This window comes from Schistocerca nitens, chromosome 9 (assembly GCF_023898315.1).
Source record: "Schistocerca nitens isolate TAMUIC-IGC-003100 chromosome 9, iqSchNite1.1, whole genome shotgun sequence".
Classification (NCBI taxonomy): Eukaryota; Metazoa; Arthropoda; class Insecta; order Orthoptera; family Acrididae; genus Schistocerca; species Schistocerca nitens.
This window is the reverse complement of record NC_064622.1, coordinates 414,428,463-414,455,129: the sequence shown is the minus strand read 5'-3', so window position 1 is coordinate 414,455,129 and position 26,667 is coordinate 414,428,463. Positions and strand designations below refer to the sequence as shown.

At 41.2% G+C, this 26,667-nt stretch overlaps 1 protein-coding gene across 2 annotated transcripts in view; it reads right to left on the bottom strand.

The window, feature by feature from the left end:
• Positions 1-26,667, bottom strand: part of LOC126203005 (glycoprotein-N-acetylgalactosamine 3-beta-galactosyltransferase 1-like) — a 183,241-nt gene that overhangs the window by 12,226 nt on the left and 144,348 nt on the right. For both annotated transcript variants that reach the window (XM_049937204.1, XM_049937205.1), the window contains one exon: positions 20,088-20,239. In XM_049937204.1, coding sequence (XP_049793161.1) covers positions 20,088-20,239 — 152 coding nt within the window. The remainder of the gene's footprint in view (positions 1-20,087; positions 20,240-26,667) is intronic.

Genomic DNA, 26,667 nt, shown 5'->3' with positions numbered 1-26,667 from the left:
AATTTCTGGTTTGAGGTGTGGCATATTAGAGGTGGGCGGAATCAGATTGCCAACACTCTGAGTCAGATGTTCCATGAACATGAGGAAGAATTAGAGGGGGTGCCACAGTCTGACGGCGATCAGGTCATGGGGACCTTGACAGAGATTCCTTTGCTATTTAATAATTTGAAAGAAGAACAACAGAAGGACACGGAGTTGCAACTGATTCGGTGTAAACTTGGTGCCGGTGAAGTAGTTCCTGGATTTTCTTTACAGAAGGGTTTCCTGTGTCATCAGGCAAAGGGAGAAAAAGGAGCTAAATTGTGTGTCCCAAAGAGTCTGATATCGGGGGTGTTTCAGTATTTTCATCAGTCCTTGTGTGGAGGGCATCTGGGGGTTAATAAAACCCATTGTAAGATTATGGAACAACTGACGTGGAAAAACATGGACAGGGATATCCATAAGATGGTGGTGGACTGCAAGACTTGTAAGGTGGCTAAACCTGACGTCGGGTCTAGACAAGGATTTTTGCACTCGACCAGAGAGTTTCAACCTATAGAAAAATTATATATTGATTACCTGGGTCCTTTGCCTCACACTCAAAGGGGGAACTGGTTTATATTAGTTATCATTGACACTTTTACCATGTTCGTGTGGCTTGTGCCTAGCAGTAGTGCCACTGCACCATCCAACACTTAGAGAGGATTTTCGTTAGTTTTGGTCCCCCCAAAATACTGGTGAGTGATAATGCTCTGGCTTTTACATCCAAGGAATTTACAAGGTTTTGCTTTGACCAAGGCATGAAACATGTAACAACGACGCCCTACTATCCCCAACCGTCCTTCGCTGAGAGAATCAATCGCAATCTTAAGATGGCCCTAATTGCTTATCATATGGGGTCGCACAGGAGATGGGATTTGTCTCTCAACTGGTTGGCCTTCACCTTCAATACTGTTAATCATGAGGCACACCGCATGACCCCAGCTAGATTAATGTTTTCATTTAATCTCAATTTACCCCTGGCCAATATTTGGTCCTTGAATGATTCACTACCCGAGAAAGTTACTCCTGAGGAGATCAAGTGGTTATGGAAGGCAGCCAAGAAAAACGTAATAAGAACTCATAACCGGGAGAAGGAGAGGTACAACAGAGGTAGGAAGGAGGGGGTGCCTGAGGTGGGAGATAGTGTATTTTTGAGAAACTTCTGCAGGCAAGCTCAAGGCAGCCAGGATATCGCTGAGAAGCTTCTGCCGAGGTTTGTGGGACTGTATATGGTCGTCAAGAGGCTATCGCCAGTGAACTTCTTGCTCATGGATCTGAGATCAAAGAGACAAATGAGGGCCCATCTCAGCCAGATTAAGCCATGGCGAGTGGGGCATGCACATGGGTTGCCGGGTCAGGTGAATCAAACCTGCCCCCCCTCCAGTTCCGCATTAAGAGGGGGAGGTTGTGCCGCGTGCTCCTGGGATTTGATTGTTCGAGTGTAGTGTGTTTAATCTCGTTTGCTTTGCTTTGCGGTGCGCGGGTTGGTGCGCCCTCTGGGATTCCGTGCGGGAAGCCGAAAGGGAGTCTCAGGCAGAGAGAGACGAGCCTACCTGGGCGGAGCAACATCGGAAGATCGCAGAAGTCACGTCAGCAAGTGGTGTGAGTGTGGCAGTTGCATTAGGGCTGGCTGAGCAGTGGAACTGGAGGCGCTGCAGTGACTCGTTGTCGTTCATTCTGTTTACGAGTTCAACCTTCCTCACGCTGTGGCTACGGGCTGGTGTTATTCTGGCCATTACCTTATTAGCGGCATTTGGATAATATTGTTAAAGGTGGGCTGTTAGTTTGGTGCATCTTCATCTGGTGGAGTTACAGCGAGACTTCTTTCTGTCATATTCTGGCTTGCTCCACTGAGCAGTGAGTGTTCCCACGTCGCGTGTCGAAATACTGATTTGTGCCCTGGTTGATTTACTTGTGAACTGGAGTGCCTATGTGGGCATGTTTGCTTAAATTGTTGATGAAGTGTTTCACAACACCCTTACTTGAGTGTCTTTAAATTGCATTTCAGTTTGTTACTGAACTTATGTCAGTTAAGGTATGTTCAAGTTGTCACACTAGTCAAGTAAAGTTTAAGTCTACTGGACACCACTGTTTACCTGTTGAATTAAAATTAATTCAGACTTAACCACAGCTAGGAATAATTCAAGACTAATTGTAAGTGTCGTGTGTGTTTGTTTCTTTTTTTTTTTTTTTTTTGTCCTTTCCTCTTAGTCACTACTGTTGAGTGTTAAACTGTTTTGGAAACCCCTTTGACATCATTTCATGGTGTGGTTTTAGAAAGAGTTCTGTGGGTATTGTTGTTAACAGCTCCTGTTGCAACGGGGTTTCTGGCCCACACATTTATCGCACACCAGGGGTTTCGTGCCAACCACCAACAGTGCGGTAACTTGTTATCAATCCTTTCTCGAATCACCATCTGGCCTACGACTATTGATGGATTTTTGTGATAAAATTCAAATGGAGGCACTGTCTTGTTAACTTGTCTGAACTGAATGTGCTTGCCTTGTAAAACAGTTCATTACTGATTCTGAGTAGTTTAATCAGTGGTAGGGCACTCGTTATTTTGGACCAGACTGTACTTGGCATTAATTGCATTGTCTTGGTAAATTGGTGTGCTACATAAGACTATAACGCAAGTGCCATTGTGGGTAATATTTACCATTTAACTATATGAGTTGGTTCTGTGAATCATTGTGGCACACAAGGTCATGTAAGACAGTGCTGTAGTGGGCAGATATTACTATACGTCTGTGATATTATTTCCTGTAAGCCATTGTGCCCATTAGGTTATGTAAGGCTTAAATACAGTGACCAGTTTGGCAATTTTTTGTGTTTCGTAATAACATTTTACAAGCATTAAAATTTTGGGAAAGGTTTAAATCTCATACTTGCAGATTGTTTGATGTTAGATAGCTTGTTGATGATTCATGTTAAATCAGCTGGAGTACATTTAAATTGAACAAGTTATATGTCAATATGTTGTTACCAGTACCTTGCATGTATTTTCTTGTGTAATAAATTAAATTTTATATTCCATCCTCAATTTGTTGCTCAGCCTTCCACTCCAGCTACCCCCTGTATCCTGCTCTCTACCGTTTCAAAAAGAACCCCAAACAGTTTGATTTACCATTAAAAACTTTACTGCTTGTTAAAGAGCATATTGAGAGTTTCCCAGTGTACAAAAGCCATTATTCTGGGTCTGTGATTAAATATTTTGATGAAAGGCTTAATGTTAAAGACTTATATAGTATGTTTAAATTGAAAAACCCAGATGTTAAAATATGCTTCACATTGTACTATCAGTATTTCAAAATACAATTCAACCTGAAATTTGGTCAGCCTCAAGATCACTGCTGCAGTACTTGTGAGGCTCTGAAAATCAAAACAAAGAGTTCGCATTTGAGAGAGGCAGTAAAAAGAACTGCTTATGGTGAAATGTTAGTACACCAGTGGGGAGTAAAGAAATTTTATAACAGATTGAAGCACGAATCTCAAAAGAATGAAAATAAGATTCATGTCATTTGCATTGATTATATGCAAAATTTTAGTATAACAGTAAATCACGTTCAGGAAACATACTACTTACATCAAATTATTTTTCAATGTTTTTACCATTTATAACATCAAAGAGAATACTGCCAAAATATATATGTATCTTGAAGGGGATGCAAAAAAGGGTCCCAGTGAGGTATGTTTATTTCTCATGGATTATTTGAACAATGAAGTCCCTGCAACAGCTGAAGAATTGCATATTTATTCCAATAATTGCAGGAGCCAAAATAAAAATCATGCCCATTCCAAATATTATTGTTCATGGACACATACAGAAAGACTTTAAAAAACTGAGCAGTTTTTCCCAGTGAGAGGGCACAGCTTCATGGAATGTGATCAAGATTTCAGTACACAAGTAGATCATTTGTACATAATGAGCGAAATAGTGCAGAGGATTATTCATAGTTCAAATAATCTCAACAAGTTCATTGTAAAGTGCATTCAGACTCTTCACATATTAGATTTCAAAAGCTGATGACATCAATTTTATTCCAAGACTGCAGTTTCAGATGAGACTAGAGGTAGAATGATCCAGAAGAAAGACTTTAACACTCAATCATTTTCACATTTGTCTTATAATCCAGATTTTAAGGGTATTATCATTGCTAGGCCACTCATTGATAGCTTGAGCATAAACACTTTCAGACCAGGTAGCCCCAGTTGAGTGCCATCATGTTTGCCAATAAACTCTGCGTAACCAGCAAGAAAGGTACCTATTACAAAGAGGAAAGCTGATGATTTGAGGAAACTGGTCAAGTATATACCAGATGAGTATAAGGACTGCTTCATGAAGCTGACTTCTTTGCATACTGTACAGGAGAAGATGATAATGAAGATGATTATTAGAGGAGGACATGGAAGATTTCATCTTAGTTTCATAGCTGTTCTTCATCCTGAGACTAGGAAGTTTGTTACATTATAATATTCTAACAAATAAAGGCTGTGTAGAAACTTTGTGCAGTTACATCATTACAGTTACACAGTTGTAAACTCATTCATAAAGAAAGGTCATCAGTCCACAAGATTTAAACAAACTGTATAATCAACTACAGATGATAAATTCATGAAACGTGTTCAGAGGAATTCTAATGTGCATTCTCTATTTGATGTTAACAGTTTGTACTTTACTATTGTGATAGTAAAAAGTCAAGATGTTTTTCTTTATTACCCAACAGCTAGCTAAAATTGACTGAAACCCTTTCTTGATGAACCAATTCAAATGATATAACATGTGAAAAAGTCAAAGGGATTGAAGTGCTGAGTGCCAAAATGGTACTTGAAGTTGCAGCAATAAATTAAAAACTAGCCACAGCAGTCCTTTATAGGCCACCTAGAAGCAGCATTGAGGAACTTTTTAATTTTCTGGAGCACTTACTGGAGAAGTTATCAGCAAATAAAAATCAAGTATTTGTTAGAGTCTTTACCATAGACTCATTAAATAATAGCATGAATTATACACATTGTTTCAAATTAGTAGAGAGTTTTTACTATAATCACATGAACTCAGCATAGACTACTACTATAGACAAACAGACATGCATTGATCACAATCTCTCAAACATAAGAGAGGAGAATATACAGATTAACATCTCAAAAAGTCACATATCTGACCATAGAGCCCTTACTACAAATATTGATGTAGGAAATAAAACATAACAAAAATAATATATTTATGTATGAAAAAATTTAATAAGGTATTAGAAAATGAAAAATGGAACAAGTATACGATGTAACTGATGTAAATGATTAAAGGGAGAATTTTTAGAAGCTATTTAATGAAACTTTAAAGGTAATGTTCCCCACAGTAAAAGAATTAAGTAAAGCTATGTATCATAAAGCTGAGAATCTCCCTCCTGAAATAATTGTAATGAGAGATCAGATGAAAGAGTGTTATATATTCTTTAGAGATTCTAAAAACCAATACTTGACAACTATCGAATTTCCTCAATGGAATCCATACATATTACAAAAATGGATGTATGTATGTGTTTGTGTTTCACATCTGCTAAAGCACTGGAATGATTTCAACCAAACATGGTATACATATCCTTTAATGTTGGCAACAATTGCTGTGGGGGTAAGAACAACCTACCTATCATAGTTCAGAAGAAACGACATCATAAACACTGAGGTAAGTGAAAAACTGCCACGTTGTCTGTGACAATTAAATTTATTACTTCTTTGCTGCTAACTCAATTCACAATACATTTTGCAGACAATATCCAAATATGGCACTGAAAGTACCTATGAAATTATATCATTGTATGACATATAGATCAGGAGATATGGCATCATAAACACTGGTATGCGTGAAAAATGCTGTTTAAATTTACTACTTCTTTGCTACAACTCTATATGCATCATATGTCAGAGACAGTACCCACATATGCTGCTGAATGCAACTGCTTCTTAAGAACTACAAGAGTGAAGAAAAAGGTTTTCATTACTGTTGAATCAAATATTTATTTTAAAGTTTCAAAATTAATGAATGTTTTGGGCACTCAAATTATAATGAGTATACAAATATTTTCTTGGTGCACTATACACAGAATTGTAGTTCAGATGTGTAGATTTTTTTTTTCCTTTGGATACAAAATCTGCTGATGTGGGGAATGAGACTGTCATAATGAAGACCAAAGATTATGAGCAAAAGATCTGAGACCTATTAGATCCAACGATGTACCCAAAACTAAGCACAGATCCGACGCAGTGAACTGCATGGAATACAAACTGATTAATCAAGGCGTCTTCTCTGCCGGCGGACATACAGAGAAACCTGTGCAACACAGAAGCCCTACCACCTCGGCTGTATGGATTACCTATGATCCTTAAGAACAACGTTCCACTACTACCAATTGTTAGTGCTCCTGGTTCACCGGTGTATAAACTGTCAAAACACTTTGCTTGTCTGCTCCAGCTGCATGTAGGCAATACCAACACATGCATAAAGGATTCAGGACATTTCATTGAGAAGCTGAAGAAACTAAAACTTGCACCAAATGACATCCTGGTCAGATCTGATATTGTTTCTTTGTTTACGAAAGTGCCACTCAGTGATGCTCTGGAGCACATAGGTTTCATTTTCCCACAAGATATCACAACACTCTTCCATGCATGTCTCACCATGAGCTATTTCATGTGGAATGGCAATTTCTACGAACAGCTGGAAGGCGTTGCCATGGGTAGTCCTCTTAATCCAGTGGTGGTCAACTTCTTCATGGAACATTTTGAAGCACAGGCACTGGACAAAGTGACTTGTAAACCTAAGGTGTGGTACTGATATGTCGATGATACTTTCGTTGCATGGAGCCATGGTGAAGAACAGCTCAGTGACTTCCTAAGACACTCGAACAGCCTCCATGTCAACATAAAATTTACCATGGAAGTAGAAAAGGACAAAAAACTACCATTTCTAGATGTGCTGGTAACGAGGGATGGGGAAAACCTGGGACATTGCATGTACCGGAAACCAACACACATGGACCGATACCTGCACAAACTATAAAACCACCACCTGAGACAGAAAAGAGGCATGATTCATACCCTCGTAATGCGAGCAGGATAAATATGTGAGCCGCAACCCCTCAAATGTGAAATGCAACACCTGGAAAATGTTCTGAGGAGCAATGGGTACTCCACAAGTGTAACAGAGCCAAACAGTCGGCAAAGTAAGAAATCAGAAAAAGAAATGTTGGGTATGGCCTTTCTGCCATACATCCCCAGAGTGATGGACAGAATCGGCCATATATTGCACAAACATGGCATAAAGACAATTTTCAAACTGACAAGGAAATTCAAAGAATGTCTTAGAGCAGCAAAGGATAAAATGGACCCACTTGCAATGTCGGGAATATACTGCTTACCATGCACATGCGGAAAAGTTTATGTCGGAATGACTGGACGATCAATCAACACCAGGATCAAAGAACATAAGCCACACTGCAGGTTGCGGCAGGTGGAGAAATCGGCTGTGGCGGAGCACGCGCTAAGTGGGACCGACCCTGTAATAAAATTCACTGACACAGAAGTTTTGGCTGTAGAGAAACACTATCACACCCACCTGTTCAGAGAAGCTGTATAAATACACAAACATGGGAATAGCTTCAACAAGAAAGAAGAATGCCTTAAGGTAAACGGATCCTGGCTTCCCGTACTGCAGCGAACGAATGTCGCAGGTAGCAAGAGGAGAACTACACCAGAAATGATCGTGGAGAAGCCCTCAGACATTGGCGCACCAGGTACATATACCTCCAGCCACTCGTGCTGCAAAAGTCAGTAAAATCATCAGACGAATGTCGACCGAAGAACTCGAGACAGAAGCAAACAGGCAGTTTATGACAATGAAATTTGCTCCCTCCTCACCACTCTCCTTCCCACACCTGTTCTAGTTCTCAGCCAAGGTGATGTAATCATTCCCCATCCAGCCCTTCCAAATTATTCAAAATTAATCTGTGTGTGACCTCAAAGCCAAAACTTCACCTGTAAATGTAAAATGACCCCTATATTAATCTATTATACAATGTAAGAAAATTGACCTCAGCATACATTATTTAATCTGAAAATGTAAGATGACCATGTATTTTTTGAATAATGAAGTTTGGAAAAAACATTCATCTTACATTCAGGTAAAAATGGTATGTTGATGAACAATAGGAGTGAGTCAAGCACTGAACTTCGGGGGATGTCGTATTTAGTGTTTTGCTCGGTTTGAATTTAGTTGTATTGTTGTCACATTGTTCATTACTGTGATGCTCTGTTTTCTATTGTCAAGATAAGACACTATCATTGTGAGGGAAATGGCTCTAACATTATACCATTTTCATTTCCCTAGTAAAATTTTATGATTTATGAAACAGAAGGCCTTGGAGAGAACACAAAAAGGCAACTGATCTTGCTTAGTTTTAGGAGAAGTGAACTTGTGAGCTTACATATTCTTTCTCAATGAGAAATCTTTATAAAAGCCAAACTGAGCTGTTGCTAAAAATTTATTTTCAGAACAGCTGTTACATAGTCTATCGTAAATTTGAAAACGAGGAAAGGAGGGTGATGAATCTATAATTAGAGGTCACTTTTATAAATGGCTGTCACTATCACATAGTTAAGCCTTTCAGGAAATACACTTTGACTCATTGATTGCTTACAGAGGTTACTCAAATCGAGTACTACCAAGTCTGCAGAAAAATTTCATACTTTGGTTGAAACACCATCATAGCCAACTTTTTTGCAACCTAATGATTTTATGACCTGTTTTACAGTTATTTGGCAAATCAGATGTCCACTTGTGGAATATGCAATGCCTGACAGACTAACGCTAATTGATCCATTTTTGATGGTCCTTGTGTTTTCAGCTACAGCCACTATTGGGAAAAATTAATTATATTTAGTGGCCAATTATTTGAATTTAATATCATCTGTGTCACTGCTACTGTCATCAGTGAGTTTAATATTATTTATCTTACAAAGCTTATCATTTTACACCTGACAATGCTGCAAATTGCCTTTGCTTTGTTCTAGGTATTTTGTGCTTTATGTATTGCTTTTTTGATGAGATTACTCTCCATCCCACAAGCCCCAATGGGACTGACTGACTGTCACTGGTGTCATGAAATGCAGTATGGAGGTGCGTGTGGCCAGCACACTTCTCTCAGGGCCGTTGTCAGTTTTCGTGACCTGGAGCCACTACTTCTGAGACAAGTAGCTTCTCAATTGGCCTCCCAACAAGGAAAACCCCCTGGCAGCACCATGAATCAAAACCAGGTCCTCTGCTTGGCAGTCAGCTGCACTGATACCTCAGCTATGGAGGCAGACTTTTCTTTTATGACATGCTGTAGAAGTTTGCCAGGATGCTTGTGATGCACTGTAATTCTTGATTATAGCTAGTCCTCTGCACTATATACAGCTCTCTCTTTCTGGCATAGTATACTCTAATGTTAGCCTTCCACTTGGCTCTCAAATGTGTCACTGACCAGCTGTAAAGGAAAACTTGGTTCGTAGTGTTGTAGGAACATGTGTAGTAAAGAATTAAATTTCTCATCTACTGTTTTCTCTTAGTAAACTTCTTGCCATCGTTCATTCTGTAAATTTTCTTTGAATGATTCTGTGAAATTTTCTAGTTCTTTTCTAGGTAAACCTGATGAGTGGGGAAACTTTATTGCTGCCATTTGATCATCATTGACAAACTCCTTTAGAGAGCTCACATCCATTTTAAAAAATACAACTGAATTTATAAATAAATTATCAATCACTGTTGCCCTGATACTTATGGAGTTACTAACTTGTGCAGTTATATCAAGTGTCAGAACTTAGTTTTTAAATAAATGACATGTTATCTATTTTTAACAGTAACTAATGCAACAAAATACACACGTCAAAAAACATTTTGCATCACCTCGGATCCGAGAGTTCTGGAACCTGTACAGAAATTGGAATAAATATCAACATAAACATTATTTCCACCCTTTTTATTGCTCATGAAAACCACACACCACCATACAGCGAGACCTTCAGAGGTGGTGGTCCATATTGCTGTGCACACCAGTACAACTAATACCCAATAGCATATCCTCTTGCACTGATGCCACCTGTATTCATTGTGGCATACTATCTACAAGTTCATCAAGGCACTGTTGGTCCAGATTGTCCCACTCCTGAATGGCGATTCGGTGTAATCCCTCAGAGTGGTTGGTGGGTCACATTGTCCATAAACAGCCCTTTTCAATCTATCCCAGGCATGTTCGAGAGGGTTCATGTCTGTAGACCATGCTGGCCCCTCGAATCAAGCAATGTCATTATCCTAAAGGAAGTCATTCACAATATCTGCATGATGGGGGCACAAATTGTTGTTCATGAAGACAAACGCCTAGCCAGTATTCTGCCAATATGGTCGCACTGTCGGTCGGAGAATGACATTCACATATTGTACAGCCATTATGGTGCCTTCCATGACCAGCGGCATACGTTGGCCCCACATAATGCCACCTCAAAACAGCAGGCAAACTTCAACTTGCTGCACTCGCTGGACAGTATGTCTAAGGCGTTCAGCCTGACCAGGTTGCCTCCAAACACGTCTCCGACCTTCGTCTGGTTGGAACCATATGTGACACTCATCGGTGAAGAGAATGTGATGCCAATCCTGAGCAGTCCATTCAGCATGTTGTTGGGCCCATCTATACCATGCTGCATGGTGTTGTGGTTCCAAAGATGGACCTCACCATGGACATCTGGAGTGAAGTTGTGCATCATGCAAACTATTGCGCACAGTTTGAGTCTTAACACGATGCCCTGTGGCTGCACAAAAAGCATTATTCAACACAGTGGCGTTGCTGTCAGGGTTTTTCCGATCCATAACCCGTAGGTAGTGGTCATCCACTGGGTGGCCTGAGCGAGGCATGTGATCGACAATTCCTGTCTCTCTGTATCTCCTCTATGTCCAAACAATATCACATTGCTTCACTCCAAGATACCTGGACACTTGCCTTGTTGACTGCCCTTCCTGGCACAAAGTAACAATTCAGACACCATCGAACAGTGGTACTGACAGTCTAGGCATGGCTGAACTACAGACAACACAAACTGTGTACCTCCTTTCTGGTGGAACGACTGGAACTGATCAGCTGTCGGACCCCCTCTGTCTAACAGACAATGCTCATGCATGGTTGTTTACATCTTTGTGTGGGTTTAGTGACATCTATGAACAGTAAAAGGGACTGTGTCTGTGATACAATATCCACAGTCAATGTCTATCTTCAGGAGTTCTGGGAACTGGGGTGATGCAAAACTTTTTTTGATGTGTGTAGCTTGTATGTTTGAAAATTCTGTCTGTATAAAATAAAGCATAATCATAGAGAAATATACTTTTTTTAAACTTAAATAGTCCACTACAGGATAATGATGCATTTTTAATTAGACGGATATTTAAAGTTGCTGAATATTCACATATTCTCTGCCTATGCAGTTGCTTCCATTCCTGAGTGCAGACAGTTTCTCTCTTATAAGGAATAATTTGTCCTGGAAAGGAGGAAGAATATTGTGGCAGTCTTTCCTTCCCTTTTGTGTTTATCGGGAAGAGGTGGGCTGTAAACTGCTACATGATAGTTATAGGAAGCATCAAAATATAGTTCATTCTTTGGTTCATACAAAAATCAGATGTGCACTGTGGTCCTGTCAACAATGAATCAGATGAGTGATGAGATTAAGGAGATGGCATCTAAGCCTATAGCTGTTTTGCCCTACATAGGTAGTATTTTCAAGAGGATTAACTATAGTCTGAAGAAACAGTTAGCAGTGTGTTTTGGACCACCATCTAAGATTAAGGTATTTTCCAGATGCGTAAATAATCTTTTTGGTTTACATAGGGTGGATATCTACCATATTCCCAGTAATTGTGGCATGTCATACATTGGTCATATTATTAGGTGTTAGAACTTCTAGTTTAACAAGTATATTAAGGAACGACACTACAACACATATATGTCACAGAGTAAGTTAACATGTGTACACGTTAGCGTTCAGATAAGCACTGAGTCTCAGTCTAGCGGCCGCTGCTCGGCTGGCCACTTAGGTGGCGCCGCTGCTGTATGGCTGGCAGGCAGACAGCGCCGCACGTAGAGGACGTGCGTAATTGCGCGGCGGCACTTTAAATGATCGGCGAGTCACAACACTTTTCCCCCCTTTGAAATTGTTGCACTGGTCTTGATGGATGTGTCCTGGAGATGGCTGACGTCCATAGGCGTTGTGTGACTCGACGTAAAGTCTCGAGGAGGAGGCTTCCCGTACGGACGGAAGTGTCCCCGATGATAACGGGTCGAGATGACAGGAGACGTAGGGGTCGAATCTGCTGGGGCCCCACGCACCAAGCTGCCCGTTGAGGCAAGTCCAGTTGATATGACAGGAGACATGGGCGATGCGTCAGCGTCTGTTGGAGGAGGAGGCGAGCAGATGTACTCTGACACTGGTTGGTCCTCCGGTTCCCGCATGGACACGTCGTCTGGTGGCATCTGTTCTGGTGCTGGCATCGCGATGGCGGGTAGAGGGCGGCGTTGTGAGTATGGAGATGTGCCAAGATCCCGAGCATCAGGGAGAGTCAAGGGTGGTGTGGCGGCATGCGGAACAGGTGTTGTTGACACCCGAGGCCGAAGCTGGTCCGAATGACGCACTGCAACACCTGTGTCCGTCTGGATTTCATACAGGCGTCTGCCACGGTGTCTTAAGATGTGGCCCGGGCTCCATTTTGGCCGCCTGTCATATCCCCGTACCCAGACGAGGTCGTCGGCGGTGAACCGGCCAAGTGACGGCACCCACGGCCGGGAGGTGGGAGGCCGCAGAAGATGAAGTAGAGTGCGGGGCTGTCGGCCATGTAAGAGCTCAGCCGGGCTGTGATCGCCCATGGGGGTGAAACGGTAAGACGCCAGGAACTGGAGAAGCGCCTCGTCAGCAGCAGAAGAAGTCAGAAGTTTCCGCATTTGAGCCTTAAACGTGCGGACCAGTCGTTCAGCCTCACCGTTGGATTGTGGATGGAATGGCGGGGCCGTGACATGCGTAACACCGTGACGAGCACAAAAAACCGCAAAGTCAGAAGAGGCAAATTGCGGACCATTATCAGTAACAAGAGTAGAGGGGAGGCCTTCCAAAGAAAAAATGCGGGCGAGAGCACTGGTGGTTGCCGCGGTGGTAGGTGACGTGCAAAGGACAATGAAAGGAAAGTTAGAGTAGGCGTCAATTATGAGGAGCCAATAAGTACCTAAAAAGGGTCCCGCAAAATCAGCATGAATGCGCTCCCAGGGCTTCTCAGGCGAAGGCCACGGTGACAAAGATGACTTCGGGGCAGCGGCCTGTGATGCACAAGGGCCGCAGGCAGCGACCATGTGTACGATTTCAGAGTCGATGCCAGGCCAGTACACATGACGGCGCGCCAGAGATTTGGTGCGCGACACACCCCAGTGCCCCTGGTGAAGGAGGCGCAAGACCGAAGCACGCAAAGACGCGGGGACCACAACACGCGGCGAAACATTGTCAGTGGAGAGGAGGATAACACCATCCCTAGCCGTGAGGCGGTAGCGCAAAGGGTAGTAGTTCCGCAGCGGATCAGAAGTCTTAGCGGACGGGCGATCAGGCCAACCCGTCTGAATACAGCGTAAAACCCGGGAGAGGGTAGGGTCAGAACCCGTAGCAGCCGCCAGCCTGTCCCCAGTGATGGGGAACCCGTCCACAACCTGCTGCTCGGCAACATCCAGGTGGAAACACAAAAGTTCGTCCCTATCGAATGCCTGATCAGGGCCCATGGGGAGGCGAGACAAAGCATCAGCATTCGCATGTTGAGCCGTTGGCCGGAAATGAATCTCATAGTTGAAACGGGACAAGTAAAGAGCCCAACGCTGGAGGCGGTGTGCAGCCTTGTCGGGAAGTGACGTTGATGGGTGAAACAAGGAAACAAGTGGTTTATGATCCGTAACAAGATGAAATTTTGTGCCATAGAGAAAAACACCAAACTTATGAAGAGCATAAATGATGGCCAAAGCTTCTTTCTCAATCTGAGAATACTTTTGTTGGGCATCCGTGAGCGTTTTGGAGGCATAAGCAATGGGTTGTTCCGAACCGTCAGAAAAACGGTGCGCAAGGACTGCCCCAACCCCGTATTGAGAGGCGTCTGTAGCAAGGACAAGATGTTGGCCAGGTCGATAAGTAGCTAGGCACGGGGCCTGTATCAGCATAGTCTTCAATTTCTGGAAAGCCGCGTCACGTGACGCGGACCAGTGAAAAGGCACGTTTTTATGCAACAGGCGATGCAACGGCTGAGCCACCGACGCTGCAGACGGTAAAAACTTGTGATAGTATGCTATTTTCCCCAAGAAGGCCTGCAGTTCCTTAACAGACGTAGGGCGAGGAAGGGCATCGATCGCAGCGACAGTTTGTTGAAGCGGACGAATACCATCCCGAGAGAGTTGAAACCCCAAGTACGTGATAGATGCCTGAAAAAATTGTGATTTCTGAAGGTTATACTTAAGACCTGCAGTCTGTAAGACAGTAAAAAGTGTGTGGAGATTTTGAAGATGTTTGTCAGTGGTGGAGCCCGTGACAACAATGTCGTCCATGTAATTGATACACCCAGGGACAGGGAGCAATAATTGTTCCAAGAATCGCTGAAAGAGAGCAGGGGCGCTAGCAACCCCGAATGGCAGGCGTTGGTATTGATAGAGGCCGAAAGGCGTGTTAAGGACCAGAAACTGCCGGGAAGCAGCGTCGAGAGGAAGTTGATGATAAGCTTCTGACAGGTCAATTTTAGAAAAATACTGCCCTCCAGCGAGTTTAGTGAACAGTTCTTCAGGACGGGGCATAGGGTAAGTGTCGATGAGGCATTGAGCATTTACCGTGGCTTTGAAATCGCCACAGAGACGAATAGCACCATTGGGCTTGGCAACTACAACGACAGGAGAGGACCACTCACTGGAAGTGACAGGAAGCAAGACCCCTGAAGTAGTGAGACGATCCAACTCCTGTTTGACCCGATCACGAAGGGCCACAGGAATGGGCCGAGCCCGAAAAAACTTAGGCCGAGCAGTGGGTTTGAGCATGATATGAGCTTCAAAGTCGTGTGCACGGCCTAACCCAGGAGAAAAAATGGACGAAAAGGTCGTCGACAAAGAATCCAGTTTAGCATAAGGAATAGCGTCAGAGACAATATTGACAGAGTCATCTATGGAGAACCCAAAAACGCGGAAGGCATTGAAACCAAAAAGATTTTCTGCGTTGCCCTGGTCGACCACAAATATGGGAACAGTGCGAACGACGGATTTGTAAGATACCTCAGCATTAAACTGTCCCAAGAGAGAAATCTTCTGTTTATTGTACGTCCGTAATTGCCGAGTGACAGGGGACAGGAGTGGAGAACCCAGCTGAAGATACGTCTGAGAATTAATTATAGTGGCGGCAGAACCGGTATCCACTTGCATGCGAACATCTCGACCAAGGATTTGGACAGTGAGGAATAACTTCCCGGAAAGGGAAGAAGTGCAATTGACAGACAACACAGAATCAGAATCAGCGTCATGTTCATGGACGTCATTTATGCGGTCGGATTTACAAACGGAAGACACGTGACCTTTCTTTTTGCAATTGTGACACACAGCCCAACGTTGTGGACAATCCTCGCGTGAATGTTTCGTAAAACACCTTGGACATGAAGGAAGTTGCCGGGGATTTTGCTGCAGTTTCTTAGGGGTTTGTTTACGGCTTGGCCGAGGCTGCGCGTGGGAGCGCACTGCGGCCACGTCGGCCGGCGGGGACGCGCCGCGCGCGTCGTCAACAGCGCACAGAGGTTGTATTTCCCCGACGTCACCCCACGCTTCTATTTGTGCCCCAGCGGCGCGAGAAATTTCAAAAGACTGCGCAATGGAGAGAACATCTAAAGTCGGATTCGCCAACTGAAGGGCACGTTGCCGAACTTCTTTGTCGGGCGCCGACCGGATAATAGCATCCCGTACCATGGAATCGGCATAGGATTCTTTGTGAACATCAGTAACAAAGTGACACTTTCGACTGAGGCCGTGAAGTTCAGCAGCCCAAGCGCGATAAGATTGATTGGGTTGTTTGTGACAACGATAAAAGGCAACACGAGAGGCTACCACATGCGTTTGCTTTTGAAAACAGACCGACAGAAGGGAACACATTTCAGCAAAGGACAAAGACGCAGGATCCTTCAAAGGGGCCAATTGCGACAACAACCGATACATTTGAGGCGAAATCCAGGAAAGGAACAGAGACTTACATGCTTGTTCGTCCGAGACATAAAATGCCAAGAAGTGCTGTCGAAGACGTTTTTCATAATCCGACCAGTCTTCTGCCGTCTCATCGTAAGGAGGAAAAGGAGGTACAGCCAACGACGAGAACCGGCCCGCATTTGACGCCGCGACGAAATTGCGAATCGCCGCCGTTAGAAGCGTTTGCTGTTCAAGGAGATTTTGCAAGAGTTGCTCGACAGTAGCCATGGAACCCTGTGAGTCAACGGTGAAAAGGAAAAATCCACTACCTCGTCGCCAATTGTTAGAACTTCTAGTTTAACAAGTATATTAAGGAACGACACTACAACACATATATGTCACAGAGTAAGTTAACATGTGTACACGTTAGCGTTCAGATAAGCACTGAGTCTCAGTCTAGCGGCCGCTGCTCGGCTGGCCGCTTAGGTGGCGCCGCTGCTGCATGGCTGGCAGGCAGACAGCGCCGCATGTAGAGGACGTGCGTAATTGCGCGGCGGCACTTTAAATGATCGGCAAGTCACAACATTAGGATCATGAAGGGCTATTGTACCGGGCAGTATCAATACACTCACTTACAACGGAGCAATCTTTCAATGCAGAACATTGACTTAGTAGCTGTCAGCATGTGGAATACAGAAATGCAAATCTGGCATGCACTTCCAGTTTCTGGGATATTTTATAAGGAAGCAGTTGAGATTAAATTAGCGAATCACCTTTTAAATGGAATACAGGTTTTTTCCTCAATTCTGTGTTGGATCCTGCCCAATTGCTGGTTAAACAACAGGACAGAAACAGTGCTATTGCATTACATATTGTTGGTTGATGTTTCATGACTGATCGTGTCTGATGATGGTCATCTTCGGTTATGTGTTGTCAATCGCTGTTTCTTGTGATATTTCTACATCACCTTATTTTTGTGAGGGCATTACCACACTTACCCAGGATTTAAACTGCCATGTACACCATCTCGTTGCAACAGTGAGTGTTCACCTGATGAAATACAAGAGTTTGTCAAGGGTAAGCCATCAGTTGTTTGAAGATTCAGTATGGTGGGGGAAGTTCAAGTCTCACTTTATTACTCTTAATTAAAACCGACTGAAGCCCAGAGTCTTTGTTCACATTCTAAAGTACTCAGAGTGCCATAGAGAATAGTTTAACTTGAAAGCTAGTCTACAAAGTTGTACCTGGGCAACTTCTATTATCCATATAACAATTCTTATTCAGAGCCTTGTACCTCCTGTAGTTCAGAAGAGTTAAATAACTATTTCTGTCACTAAACAAAGTAGTTTTGACTGTTACATAAGATCATACTTGCAGGCATATTTAAGTATGAGATATGGATACTAGTATTTAAACTGACTTCTCCATATCATTTCAATATTGCACTAATTACCAGGGGCATATAACTAAGATCATGTGAATGATATTTGCAAAAAGCTATGTACTACCATATATGTCCTAAGAAAACTGACACCTTTTTGTAACATCACCACTCTGAGGCAAATATATTTTGCACTATTTGAATCCCATCTAAGTTATGGGATACAGGTATGGGGATCCGGCAGTAAAGGTAATATGAAAAGTGTACTTACCTTACAAAAGAAGGCACTTAGAATTATGGGAAAGAAATGTGCCAGGGAGTCCTGCAGAAATATGTTTAAAGTATTTAAAATACTAACTGTTCATAACCTGTATGTGCTGAAGATAATCATTATGGCAATAAATAGTAACAAAACACTTAATAAAGAAATACACAATCGCAACACTAGAGGTAGAGAGAGACCCCACATCATCTCTCATAGAACAACACTTTATGAGAAAAGCCCTCACTATGCAGGCATAAAAATACTGAATTGCTTCCATCCTAATATCTCCAAATTGCCCGTTACAAAACTAAAAATGAAATTAAAATTATGGCTCCTAAACAATCCTGTATATTCAGTAGATGAGTTTCTAGATTTAGTACACTCGTATGATGGAAGACCCTCTATCTAAAAATATATGTAATCTCAGATCTTAGACTGTGTCACAAACTGTAAATATTTGAATGTCAGATATGAATACTGTGTTACAAACTGTAGATTCCTTAATCTAAGTATGGCAATAACAATTTTTTTGTGTATAGTCCATATATGTAACTCTGTTCTCTCAACTAAATTTAGAAAAAGTTGTGTAGATAAAAGTGCCAGCCAATAATATGTAACCCTAGTAAGTAAGGCTCTAACTTATCCAGAAGACTGGAACAAAAAAAAACCTTTTTTTGTAATCAGTTGATGTTGGATCAAAATAAATAAATAAATTCAACTACCCTGAACTAAATGAATTAAGTGTATGGGAGAATATTAAAGTAGACCTCAAACGTTCATGGAAGGTGTGTTTTCCTATGACTCTTCATTAAGTAAGCTCGTAGCAGCACTTGTACGAGGCGTGTTTTTTAAGTAAGTACCGTTTTGAAATTAAAAAAAGACGTGCTAAGATATCTCAATAATTTTATTTTTACATGAAAGCCTGTGCCTTAATCCACGCACTGATGCCATTACAGTCTGATTCTTCCTTGTTTACGTTGTGTACTGAGTGTTTAAGATGCCTCCGATAATCGTGAGTCCCGCCGACTGTGAAGTACGGGCTGTTATAAGATTTCTTAGTGCTGAAGGCCTAAAAGTGATCGATATTCATTGTGAGATCTGTGCAGTTTACGGAGAAAACATTATGAGTGATGGAATGGTAAGAAAGTAGGTGAGAGCATTTAAAGATGGCCGCACAAATGTGCGTGATGAACAACAGAGTGGGTGTCCTTCAGTCGGTAATGAAAGTTTGGTACAGGAAGTGGACAATAAGGTGAGAGAAAACAGATGATTTACGATTTTCTCCTTGCAGGATGACTTTCCTAATGTTTCTCGTAGTGTTTTGTATGGTATTCTTACCAAGCACTTGAATTACCAAAAATTGTGCGCATGTTGGGTACCGAAAATGTTGATGGATGTGCACAAAACCAAACGTTTAGACAGTGTATTGACTTTCCTTGAGCGGTAACACAACGATGGTGATGATTTCTTAAGCCAAATTGTTACAGACGATGAAACTTGGGTGGCCTACGTCACACCAGAATCAAAGCAACAGTCCATGGAAGTTGAGCAACGGCATCGTTTTGCTGGAAGACAATGCCCGTCCGCATGTGGCGAATCAGACCAAAGATCTCGTCACATCTTTTCAATGGGAAACTCTAGATCATCCTCCATACAGCCCCGATCTTGCACCCAGTGACTACCATCTGTTCCTGCACTAAAAAAAACAAGATGATGATGAAGTCAAAACAGTGGTGATGCAGAGGTTAACAAGTCAGGCGGCTGACTTCTATGAGGAGGGTATTCAAAAACTGGTACAACGTTATGATATGTGCCTCAATATTGACAGAAATTATTTAGAAAAGTAGATTAAGGTACAGGCGTTCATGTAAAACTAAATTTATTGAGATATCTTAGCATGTCTTTTTTTAATTTCAAAACTGTACTTACTTAAAAAACATGCCTCATATTACAAAGAAAATCAAGTCTGATTTTTTTTATCTGTCTCTCCTCCATTATTCAAATTTGTAAGATATTATGACCAGATGGTAAGATAAACAGTTTCTTCACAACATAACTTTTTTTATCTTTTTTCTATTATGCTCATTATTTTTAGTGAAGAGAAAAAACTGTATACTGAGAAACCAATAATAATGTAAAAGAAGAACAATCAGATATGTGGAGAATTACTTACCGGTTGTAGTGGGTAATAAGAATAATTCTTCAGCCAATTCATTCCATTATCCGGTGCCATTTGTCGTTCTGGACCATAAGCATGAAAGCGCTCCAGCCCATCAGAGTCTCGGCTGTCCAGAAATGTTGCATTTAATGCCACCATGCAGCGACCTAAAATATTCAGTCTCCAAAGAAATCTGACAGCCAAGCAGAAAAAGTATACTTTTCATAAAATTTAGTTGTTTCTTGCCATTGATTAAGCAAGGCACTTATAGAAAGTATTAAACTGAAGAGAGTGGACTCTTAATATCTGCTTAGACACTTTGATTTCACTAGTGGTACCGACATCCATAGCTTATGAATAATTTGAATGGTATGTATGGATACTAATTAGGCATGAATCCTTTTACACAATGCACTCAGCACTCTGTCATCAGGCCACAAGTGGCCCATCGGGACCATTTGACCACCATGTTATCCTCAGCTGAGGATGCAGTAATTGCTCACATGAGACATTTAAAAATGTAAGTTTTTTTGGAACTTTCATTTTTGAGTTATCAATTTTTAAAGTTTCCAAAATTTGCAATTTTTGTCATGTTTTGAAACCTTAAGGTGACTGTACCTAAAAACTTAATTTCTGCCTGAAATTTGTCCCATTTTATTCAGTTTCTTGTAAGTTTTAAAAATATGTGCGAGCATACAGGGCACAGAGGGGACAGGAAAAGGAGAGAGGAGAGAAAGGGTAAAGACTTGTGGGTGCACTGGCAAAATAGAAGGCATACAGTGCTTTAGTGAGAGCAGGGAAGGGGGAGGACTGGAAAGGTGAGGCCAGAGTTATTACAGGATCAAAGGTTATGTTGAAGGAAGAGTTCCCATCTGCACAGTTCAGAACAGCTGGTGTTGGCACTAAGGATCTAGATGGTGCAGTCTGTGAAGCAGTCACCGGACTGAAGTACATGATACTGGACAACATGTTCAGCAATTTCGTGGCCCAGCTGTCTCTTGGCTGCAGTTTGGCAATGGCCATTCATGTGGCAAGACAGCTCATTAGTTATTATGCCCATGTAGAAAGCAGCACAGTGACTGGTACTTAGTTTGTAGATTCTAACAATCACCCACTAGTCTTTTCCCCTACCATATTTCCCTCCTCTCTTTTTTCTGTTCCTCTCCCCAGAAAAGTGTTCCAATTCTGCACTTAGCAGTCCTCTCCTGTCCTCACCACATCTCTACATGCTCTCACAGGAAGCACAAGACCTTCGCCCACCCCTACTCTCCTATCCCTTTCCATCCCTGCCCAAGCCACCTCCTTACCCCACCACCCACTCCAGATTGCTGCTCATGTCAGACTAAATTGCAGCCCGAAGCAGGACCACAACAGCTGGAGTCAGTGGCCATCTATGTGTGTGTGTGTGTGTGTGTGTGTTTTGCTTGTGTTGGGCGCAGGCATTCACGCTTTCTAACTCAGAAGAAGGCATTTTGGCTAAAACCCTAAATGTTTAGTAGTCTTTTCATCATTGTGCTGTCTGTAGCTCAGTGCATTCTCCACGTGGTGTGTAGCAATCTGTCCTTTTCATAAAATTGTTGCTCTTTGACAAAGTTACTGATGTTAGTGGATTTCTCATTCATCTGTGCTTCGCTCACAATGGTCCACAAATTTTCATTTTTTATTTTTTGTAAAAACAAAAGTAGCAATGATTTATAGATTTAGAACATGAACACCAAGGATAAAATTGTCTCCTAGCTCTGGGTTACAAGCAAATAAAGTGTTTACATTTAACAGTCATGCTTGTGGGGCATTATAAGAGACACATGCAAAGGCTTTGTGAGTACGGTTCCTCTCCAATAAGTGAGTGAGGTGGACACTTCCAGTACAGTTTGGTAACTGTGTTTTGCACAATGACTCGTGTGCACACAATCCAGTCACATGAGCATTGTTGAATTTAAAAACCAGATGCAATTTTAATCATTATTTGTGATGGCTGCATGCTCCTGTGCTGTGTGCTGCATTAGCTCACTTTAGGCAGTGAATGTATGTGAGATGCAGTGTTAAAATTGTAGAATTGTTTATTGTGTGTGCCAACATTTTCACAAAAGTGCACTGCACCTGCTATAACATACCTGATAACTTTTGTTACATTTGTGCAGATGTTATTTGCAGTTCAAGAAGGTGACCATTGACTAAAGCAGTGAAATAAGCATATGCCTTGTACTTTCGGTATTGAGTTAGAGACTGACTGAAATAAGTCCTGAGGTCCACACTCATGTTGCACCTCACATTCATCTATACTGAATGCTTGGATGCTTAATAAGAAGTCTCCATGAAGTTTTTGATGTGCTATTTGGCATGGACTCACAAATCATGCATCAGATTGTTATTCTTGTATGATATCTTCCTTGAGGGAAAGAGACAATACCAAGAGGAAGAGGAATATTCAATAAATAGTGTGACACCCCATCTGCCATTTGCCCTGTGGCTCATGGCTAAGGTTTGCCAGTTCCTGTTAGCTCACATTAAGCAGTAATACTGATGAAGCCAAAAAGAAAAGTGTATTCATCCACCAGTGACACTGACTCAATATCATCATGTGAAGAACCACACAAAGTCACACAATGTGAACTCGATGACCCCATTCAGTGGAATCTCCTCACTGACACAGTACATGTGCCAGTGTTTCACATGTGTCAGACAAATCTTCATTGTCATTTCAGTACTGAAGCAGTCATTATATTCTGTAGTGACAGTGACAATCTGTTGGAAGACCTGAACATTATGTACAAACAGACAAGTGGAGATTCTTTATAGATGGCTCAAAAATAAGCCCGAAGGCAGTACTGTTACACAATTTTAATGAAAGACTGTCCATTCCTGCTGCATATACTACCTTATCTAGAGAAAGTTATACCGTGTTGAAACCTATTGCAAACTGTGTTAATTTCAATAAACATGAATGGCTGGTATGTGGAGATTTCAAGGTCACTGTAATGCTGTTGGGTTTACAGGGGGGTACATTAGGTATTGCTGCTACATACGTGAGTGGGACAGTTTCATAAGAGAAAAACTCTGCACACAGAGGGAGTGGGCACCACAAATAGCTCTGGTGCCTGGGTAAGTAATACTGCTGAACAAACTTGTTCTCTGACCATTGTGCATTAAGTTGGGACTCATAATAGAATTTGTTAAGGCTGTGCATGGGAATGAAGCAGCAGTTCGGTATTTGACTAAGAAGCTTCCACCACTCATCATAGAGAAGACCATGAAGGGGATATTTATTGATCCGCAGATATGCCAGCTAACCTCTGGTCAGCTGGATGTGTGGCATTGTCCTTGGGAAACAGGAGAGCAGAAAATTACAGGATGTCTGTGGATAATTGATGATGCTTATAAGGTCATTGTTGAAAGCCCCCCCTCTCTCTCTCTCTCTCTCTCACACACACACACACACACACAAGGGAAGGCAAAGAAACACCATGAATAAACTGGGTAACTTCAATTAATGAACTTATCCTACTGATTACAATAGCAATAGACATGAAAAGTATGGTGCCACATACCTGCAACCCTGACCTAGAGGAAAATTTTAATCATGAAATTCATGTTTAGCACATCAAAATCTGTACAGACTGTCTACTTTGGTTTCTACAAAAAAACCACTGTTGATCAGTGTTATTTACTTTTTTGTGTGTCTTGTAACTACAATGCCACTAAGTGGCAATCATTATTCCGGCTAACAGGGGTATAATGTTTTGGCCCATCAGTTTATGTATTATGTATGTATGTATATATATTTGTGATATGTCCAGCTCAAATGATTTTGGTGTATACCAAATACTGCAATTAGATAAAGTTCATTCTGACTGTGACCAAACAATAACACTAAGTAGTTCCGAATAAAATACTATACTGCACTACAGTATGTAAAATCCACTACAAAATTCATGACTATTTACAACACTGACTGCAGGGTACCATATGTTAATTTTCTCGCTACTTTAAATAAGACATTAGCTTTTTTGGTGCCTGATTTCACACGTTTTCTTTTGTCTCTCCATCCATGTAATCACTTTGTTTATATTGTACAATATTTCATGTGCACTGGTAGGTAATATACTTTTTTATTCTTCTTCTTCTTCATCTTCATCCATGACCACATAACCACTCTCATTTTGTAAGGCATAAATAATACCTGTCATCTATGACCTCTGAAATTAGTTCTTCATTGTCGATAAATGTCCAGTGGTTCAAGTCCTTAATAACAATTTGCACTACACAACATCACTATCCGAATGGATGTCATACATTTTCATCTGTTATATTTTTTAGTCACACACTTGTTCCACTAATTCCAAATAATGGTTAGACTGATGATTTCCCACATGAAACATAGTCTTCAGATTAACAGATATCAAAAACACTTCCAGTTCTTCATCTGAATTTAGTGTTGAAGTGGGTAGTTACTGGAAATAATGAACCCTTAATGCTTGTCTGATGCACCGATCCAATGGTTGAATTATTTTTCCTTCTTGTGACTGCAACAAATCAGCAAGTGGATGAGTTTGACAATGACCAAGGATTAGTACAGCTTCTTCTTTCAGCTTAAGTGATTACTGAAGCTTTCTTCCTGAGGGAAAAACCTCTTCTTGAAACCACTTTATGAAGATCTCATCTGTCATTCAAGTATTCTCTGAATGCGGACTCTGACCCCAGCACCCACAGTGATCATGTGTGTGTGAGCTGTGTTTACATGAATGTGTGAGTGTATGTTGTCTATTTCAGAAGATGGACTTCTGGCCAAAAGCTTACATGTTTAGTAGTCTTTTTTTGGGCCTGTCTGTGACTCAACTTCTCTGCTATCTGGTGAGTAGCAATCTATCTTTTTCATAATATTATCATTATTCCATCCTGGATTTTCCATTGTTCAATTTATTTGTGGCAAAAAGGAGTATAATTCCATTTTAATTCATTTTAGTTACAGTACATGACATAGCTCCATGCAGTATATCAAATCAGACTTTCAAAGCAGTGCGTTCAATTAACAATATAAATATTGCAAACTTTAGGGAAAGCCGACAGCAACTAGACTGGGATGAAGTGTATAAGGAACCTGATGCAAACTTGAAATATAACTTATTTCACAATACATTTTTAAGGGTATTTGAAAATTGTTTTCCCAAGAAAATAGTTAAAAATAATTCCAAGAAAACATATAAAAAACCATGGCTAACTAAAGGAATAAGAATATCTTGCAACCGTAAAAGAGAACTGTATCTAACAGCAAGAGGGAGTACTGACCCCAAAATTGTTCAATATTATAAAAACTATTGTTCGGTACTTAGAAAATTTATGAAAAAGTCCAGAAGCATGTGTATCATGTCTGAGATCAGTAACTCTGATAATAAAATTAAAGAAATTTGGAATATTATTGAAAGGGAAACAGGGCAACCAAGAGCACAGGAAGACTTTAGTGCCATAAAACTGAATGACAAGTGTACTAACAAACGATCAGAAATTGAAAATATTTTCAATAATCATTTTTTAAATGTTGTGGAGAAAATAGGATCTAGATCTTCACTAGAAGAGGCAAGGCTACTAACAGAAGAGGCCATACCTGTGCAGTTTGAAACAACTGTAATTCCACCAACCTCTCCCTCTGAAATCAGTAAAATAATAAACTCACTGAAAAGTAAAAGCTCTTACGGAATTGATGGCATTTCCAGCAAGGTACTTAAAGCTTGTTCCCCACAGATAAGTAGAATTCTCAGCCACGTATGTAATAGCTCTTTGGAGCAGGGTGTTTTCCCCGATAGAAAACGATTGCATAAAAAGGGGGATGCGTCGGATGTGAGCAACTACCGCCCAATCTCTCTTCTGACAGCTCTATCAAAAATTTTGGAGAAAGTAATGTATTCAAGAGTAGCCTCCCATATTTGTAAAAATAAAGTACTAACAAAATGTCAGTTCGGTTTTCAGAAAGGCTTTTCAACAGAAAATGCTATATACGCTTTCACTGATCAAATATTAAATGCTCTGAATAACTGGACATCACCCATTGGTATTTTTTGTGATCTCTCAAAGGCCTTTGATTGTGTAAATCATGGAATTCTTTTAGATAAGCTAAATCATTATGGTTTGAGGGGGGCAGTGCACAAATGGTTTAATTCATACTTAACTGGAACAATGCAGAAAGTTGAAATAAGTGTTTCATGTAATGTTAAAACAACAGCTGATTCCTCAAACTGGGGGGCTATCAAGTACGGGGTCCCACAGGGTTCGGTCTTAGGTCATTTACTGTTCTTGATATACATTAATGACTTACCATTCCACATTGATGAATATGCAAAGTTAGTTCTTTTTGCTGATGATACAAGTATAGTAATAACATCCAAAAACCAAGAACTAAGTGATGTAATTGTAAATGATGTTTTTCACAAAATTATTCAGTGGTTCTCAGCAAACGGACTCTCTTTAAATTTTGATAAAACACAGTATATACAGTTCCGTACAGTAAATGGCACAACTCCAGTAATAAATATAGAATTTGAACAGAAGTCTGTAGCTAAGATAGAATTTTCAACATATTTAGGTGTGTCCATTGATGAGA